The 6,042-nt window shown below is 51.2% G+C and overlaps 1 protein-coding gene across 1 annotated transcript; it reads left to right on the plus strand.

Annotated features, from left to right (window-relative positions):
• The first annotated feature begins 1,293 nt into the window (after window positions 1-1,293).
• Window positions 1,294-5,919, plus strand: SLC35E1 (solute carrier family 35 member E1). Its single transcript, XM_064637471.1, has 6 exons — window positions 1,294-1,700; window positions 2,197-2,267; window positions 2,634-2,771; window positions 3,404-3,529; window positions 4,006-4,251; window positions 4,881-5,919. Exons 1-6 carry the CDS (start codon window positions 1,313-1,315, stop codon window positions 5,112-5,114), a joined length of 1,203 nt encoding a protein of 400 aa, XP_064493541.1. The 5' UTR covers window positions 1,294-1,312; the 3' UTR covers window positions 5,115-5,919.
• The last annotated feature ends 123 nt before the right edge of the window (window positions 5,920-6,042 follow it).

A 6,042-nucleotide genomic window follows, 5' to 3' on the forward strand; every position in this document is an offset into this window, starting at 1 on the left:
TATGTAAAAAAATACTGTGCATCTTATCTCCCTCTGCCCCTCCTCCCTCCTTCCCTGAATGATCCCATTTAGGAACAGGGTCTGTGCTCTTTTGAGGCCTTTGACTAGAGGGCAAACTTCAGGAAATGACAAAGTATTGCATTACACTCGATAAAACTCCATCTTTTTCTCCACTGCTTCCATTTCTGATGCAGTTGATGGCCCTTGAGGACCACACTGGGTGAGGTGATGCCCGAAGTTCATCACAGCTTTCAGATTATATCCAACGAACTGCTGGTGCTCAGTTGCTTGAGGGAGCATCAGGAATCAGACCTGGCCCTTTCCCTGTGGTACAAAACTGCTGGAGAAACTCCTTCCCAGTGCAAGCTTTAAATCTTGTTCCATGCCGAGTTTGTTGCTGCTGTTAAAAGGTCAACTCACTTGGTGTCATCCAGGGTGAGACGAGGCTTGACAATCTTTATTTCAGCATGCCAGTATAACCAGTTCTGTGAGCTCCAACAAATGTGAATAAGTTTACAAGGTGATATTTTTTTGTCAATTTTGTAAACAAGTTCAAATGAAGTTTACCATGTGCGTACCTGCTGTGGACTCTCATTTGTGCCTGACTCAGTTACTCTGCTACTGCTTTCTCCTCCCTCTCTCGCAAAATTTATCCTTCTAATCCCAAAACCTGAAGTTAATACGCTGCCATTTCTTTCTTGTCAGTGGATGACACGAAATGGCTCATCAGCAAACCTTCTGGGAATCGCCATTACCTGAAGTGCATGTTTTTATCGGTATTAACGCTGCAAAAACGTCTTTTGACAGAGTGCGTGGATGAGCCGGGCTCTAGAAGCCCTCCTGCCTGCCAGGTACTCACCCATCCTTTCCCCCAGCCGGCGTTACGTGTTCCCGGAGTTAGTTTTAAAGGTCAGCAGCGACTGTCCCGGTGGCTCCCAGCCCGTGACCTTCGCTCCGTCCCTGCCCCGCGCCTCTCGCTGTCACACGGGCCGGGCTCGGCAGCGCTGGAAAAACCACCTCCCAGCGGGGCTTTTGATGCGGTTTTGTGTCCCGCGGGTCATTAGAACCCCCCGGGGCCCTCCCGGGGCTCACCCCCCCCGGGTTGCGGGTCGGGGGCTGCGGGCCGCGGGGGCGCGGGGGGGATGCGGCGCGGGGGGCGGCGGGGCCGGCGGGGCGCGGGGGGAGCGCGGCGGGGCCGCGGGGCAGGTGCGGAGGAAATGACGGCGCTGCCGCGGCCCCGCCGGGGCCCCGCGCCCGCCCCGCCCCAGGAAGCGACGCGCTGGCGGCGCTGACGTTCGGCGGCTCCGCAGCGATGGCGGCCCCGCTGGCGGCTCCCGCCGGGCCCGGGGCCGGGGCCGGGGGGGCGCGGGGCGGGCGCGGGCCGGCGCTGCGGGAGGGGGCGCGGGTGTCCGCGCTGTGCCTCGCCTGGTACGGGCTCAGCGCCGGCGGCAACGTGGTCAACAAGCTGCTGCTCGGCGGCTTCCCCCGGCCCGTCACCGTCTCGTTGTTCCACATCCTGGGGCTCTGCGGGCTCCTGCCGCCGCTGCTCCGCGCCTGGAGGGTCCCGCCCGCCGGCCCCGCGCAGCTGCCGCCCCGCGCGTACCCGCGGTACATCCTCCCGCTCGCCTTCGGCAAGTATTTCGCCTCCGTGTCCGCGCACGTCTCGCTCTGGAGGGTCCCGGTGTCCTACGCGCACACGGGTGAGGATCGAGGGGCGGGCGGTGCCCGGGGGGTGCCTTGACCTCGGGGTGTGCTCGGGGGGATGCCCGGGGGGATGTCCTGGGGCCCTGCATTTGCTTGTACTGGTGCCCAGCGCGGTGACCTGAAGCCCCGTGTGTGTTCATGTCGGGGCCCAGGGCAGTGTCCCAGTACCCAGAGTGTGCTGGTACCAGATCCGGGTGCAGTGACCTGAAGCCCCGTGTGTACTTATACGAGTGCCCAGTGAGGTGTCCCAGTACCCACTGGGTGCTCCCGTGGTTGCCCAGTGGGTGCCCAGTGCCGTGTCCTGGTCCTCGGTGGGTGCTGGTGCCAGATCCAGGATCCAGGACCTGGTGTGTGCTCCTGTGGGTGCCCAGCACAGTGTCCCAGAGCCCCAAGCCCCAGCCTGTGTCGGTAGCAGTGCCCAGCAGGGTGACAGGGAGGGATATCCCAGCGTGGCCCAGGGTGTCCCCATGGATGTTTTCCTCCCGTCCCCAGTGAAAGCCACGATGCCGATTTGGGTGGTTCTCCTCTCGCGGATCATCATGAAGGAAAAGCAGACGACGAAGGTGCGGACAGGTTTGCTGAGGTTTCTTCTCTTGGTGCTGTTTGGGGTGTGCTGTGCTGGCAGGGGCAGCAGAGCTCGGGCTTTGGGTAGCTGGGTGGGGTTTGTGACTGGAATTAGATTATGCAGATTTTACAAGTTCCTTTTCCTTTTATAAAGAACGTAAAACGTGAACACTGAGCAAGGTGATGCTCTATAGTATCTATTGTAGTTACTTAATTTCCTTGAGCTGCAGTAGTATAAAAGTTGATCCCTGGTTCTGCTGCTTTATTCGTCCTTCTCCTTTCCCCCCTGAATCATCAGGATGTATAAACTGAGTTGAAAGTAAAGTTCTTGGAAGATCCAAGGTACTCCTCTCTTCCTCTCCCAGGTGTACCTGTCTCTGATCCCCATCATCACTGGTGTCCTGTTGGCCACCGTCACAGAGCTTTCCTTTGACATGTGGGGACTCATCAGTGCACTTGCTGCTACTCTGTGCTTTTCCCTTCAGAACATCTTCTCAAAGAAGGTAACACTTCTGCTCTTCACAGTGTTGCTCAGTAGCATCATTCTTTAGCAGACAGTATGTACTTGCAAGTACATATATATATATTTTTAGTTGATTTTACAGTCAGAGGAGCCCAAAGGGATGGTTGTTGTTTCATGTGCATGTTCCTGCAGCTCTTCCTACCTGTTGAAGCTGAAAATTGTGCAGAACTCAGAGTTTATCCTGAGCCTTTTCTTTACTCCTCATCATGGATATTTTTTTTTCTACTGACAGTTCAATAGTGCTTAAATTTTACAGTTCATTTGAAAGCTTTTAATGTATCTTGTATCAAATCTTTTCTCTGTAGTGAACGACTCAGTGTCAACACTGGGCCCTCCTTGAAATCTTAGAAACAAAATTAAAATGTGTATCTTGGCTCTAGTTAGTTACAAAATGATTTCTGGTTTGTAGAGCTTTTAAAATATATTAATATCTTATTGATACCAAGAGTCACCACTCAAAAAAGCATATTTTTTTCAAATGGACATCTGTTTTTCTTTGGTCAGGCTTATAAGAAATTCATACTCTGACAGTATTTGCTTATTTTTCTAATTTATCTGTCACCTAAAGCTGTTGCTGTGTCTTTACTGCTGTTCAATAATGGCTTTTGTCAGGTGTTGAGAGATTCCCGAATCCATCATCTTCGGTTGCTGAACATCCTCGGGTGCCATGCTGTGTTCTTCATGATCCCAACGTGGGTTTTAGTAGATCTTTCTTCCTTCCTAGTGGAGAATGACTTGGTAAGTGTCGTATTTGGGAGGAGGAACTGTTTGCTATTAAGAAAGGAGTTCAATAAAGTAAATAAAACCCAACAAGGAACGCCACCGCCCAACCAAAAAAGTGCACTAAAGTGTTTCAGTGTAGTTCCTTATCAGCGGGGAAGGAAATGTTGTGAAACACCTGCAGGTTGTTTCACAAACAATGTACACAGTGTTTATCATGAGAATTCCTGTCAGGGTTGGGAGAGGCAGCTTATGGGAACAGTGTGAATCCTGGGAGCTGGAGATGGGAACAAAGGCTCCCAAATGTGTGGGGCAGGTACAACCTCTGGGTTCTCCGAGCTGGAACTTGCACAGTGGTCGTGCTTGGGGCCCCTTTAGAGTGAAGCTGAGATATCCCCCCTGCCAGTGGCAGGTACGAAGTGCCTCAGGTTGTGTTTGGGTTGTTACCTGAAACCTGAGATAATTTTTTTCTCCTCCTGTTTGCTTTCACGCAGAGCTCGATGTCTCATTGGTCCTGGACCTTGATGCTGCTCGTAATCAGTGGGTTCTGTAACTTTGCCCAGAACGTCATTGCCTTCAGTATCCTCAACCTGATCAGCCCCCTCAGTTACTCTGTGGCCAACGCCACGAAGAGGATCATGGTGATCACGGTGTCCCTCATCATGCTGCGCAACCCCGTCACGAGCACCAACGTGCTGGGGATGATGACGGCCATCCTCGGGGTCTTCTTGTACAACAAGGTGAGGGGCTGCTTGGTTTACTCAGGAAATGCAGTTGGAACACTCCAGCAGCTTTGAATTATTTTTTTGTACAACAAAAATGGCACAAAAATGTGGAGCACGGGGCATAAAGTTCTATTGCAGAGCGTGGCCCAAGCGAAGGACTTGTGTGCTTGGGTCTCTCACAAACTTCAATTTTGATCTTCATGTTTTCTTGAAAAGGGAAGATTGGGAAGTAACTCAAGCCTTCTGAGCAAAAGAGCAGCTTGTGTTCATTTAGCATGTGAGAGGAATTAGGGTTTTATTAGAAGCTATTAATATTTTAAGACTCTTAACAGGCATAGAGAGTGATTAATTGTAGAATTATTTGTAGATTAATTGTTTGCCTTTTTTGGGGTGTATGAGTATGTCAGGTGGTATTTAAAAAAAATCTGTCTCCATGGAAGGGGTTGTTAGACATTGGAAGGGGCTGCCCAGGGAGGTGGTGGAGTCCCCACCCCTGGAGGTGTCCAGGGAACAACTGGACGTGGCACTCAGTGCTCTGGGCTGGGTGACAAGGTGGGGACCGAGCACAGATTGGGCTCGACGGTCTCGGAGTTCTTTTCCAACCTTAGTGATTCCGTGAAAAACATTCTTTCTCTCTTTCCCAGACAAAATATGATGCAAACCAAGAAGCAAAGAAGCAGCTGCTTCCCATCACAACTGGAGACCTTGTGAATTTGGAACGGCACCGAAACCCTCCTGAGAAGTCTCAGAACGGACTCACAGGGTTCGCCCAGCACGGAGACCTTCAGTACGGCCGGAGCAACGTCCTCACAGACCACTTCCAGTACGGCCGGCAGAGCTACCCCACCACCTACAACCTGAACCGGTTTGATATCTAGAACCCTGGCAGGCAGGTACAGACTGTGAGGTCAAAGTGTCCCCAGCATTATCAGAGACTGTCAGTACATCCATGAATGTCACAAAGCCATTTACTGTGCGTTTGGCAGCAGGGCAGTTGTGTGTGTAGGGGAGCGGCACAAACCTGCAGCTGCTGCTGGGCAGAGCTTTAAACGTGGAGCAGCCAGAGCTGAGACTGGAACCAAACCTTGTGCAGAGATCCTGGTGAGGTGCTCGTGTGTAACTGCAGAGTGGAACATCTGTCACTGCTCTTTTCGAAGTCTGTCAGCTGGTTATTCTCTTGACAGCTGAATTCTGGCCAGTATCTCGTTTCCACGCCGGTAACGTCACCTTTAATTTGTTCTCTAATAATGTTTTAATGATACTTTTAACGAAGCTTTCGGAAAGAAGTGGAAGTGAAGCATATTTCTGGTTATCAGGATTTGTCTGAGGAGGATTGACTGAGGTGTCTCAGTTGCAGACAAGTAAACCTGAGTTCATCTCCAGCATCCGTGGAACTCCACCTGGGTGTTCACTACTCTCGTGCCTCTGCCTTCAGCCCTGGAGGACAAACCAGAAGTGTTTCTGAAGGAGCAGACAGTGGAAGGATTGATCTTCCCCAGAATTGTGCTTCAGGCACAGAGAAACAGTTCTCCACATCACTGTCGCCCCGGTCGCTGTAGAGAACAGCCAAGCCAAGCTTAAAATCGTAGTTGTTTCTGAATCATGTAAGTCCTGTAACTTCAGACATTGCTCTTCCTTGGCCATGCAGGAAACTCCTTCACAAATAAAGTGTTTGGAATAATATGATTTTATTTTTTACTTGCTTCACACCTGTTCTTCCAAAACTCTTTTGTTGCTTTAGAGATTGAGAACTATAAGGTGTTTTGTTCTCAGTTTTAAGCATACAATGTGCTGTCTTATATGATT

Source organism: Pseudopipra pipra, chromosome 27 (genome assembly GCF_036250125.1).
Source record: "Pseudopipra pipra isolate bDixPip1 chromosome 27, bDixPip1.hap1, whole genome shotgun sequence".
NCBI lineage: Eukaryota > Metazoa > Chordata > Aves > Passeriformes > Pipridae > Pseudopipra > Pseudopipra pipra.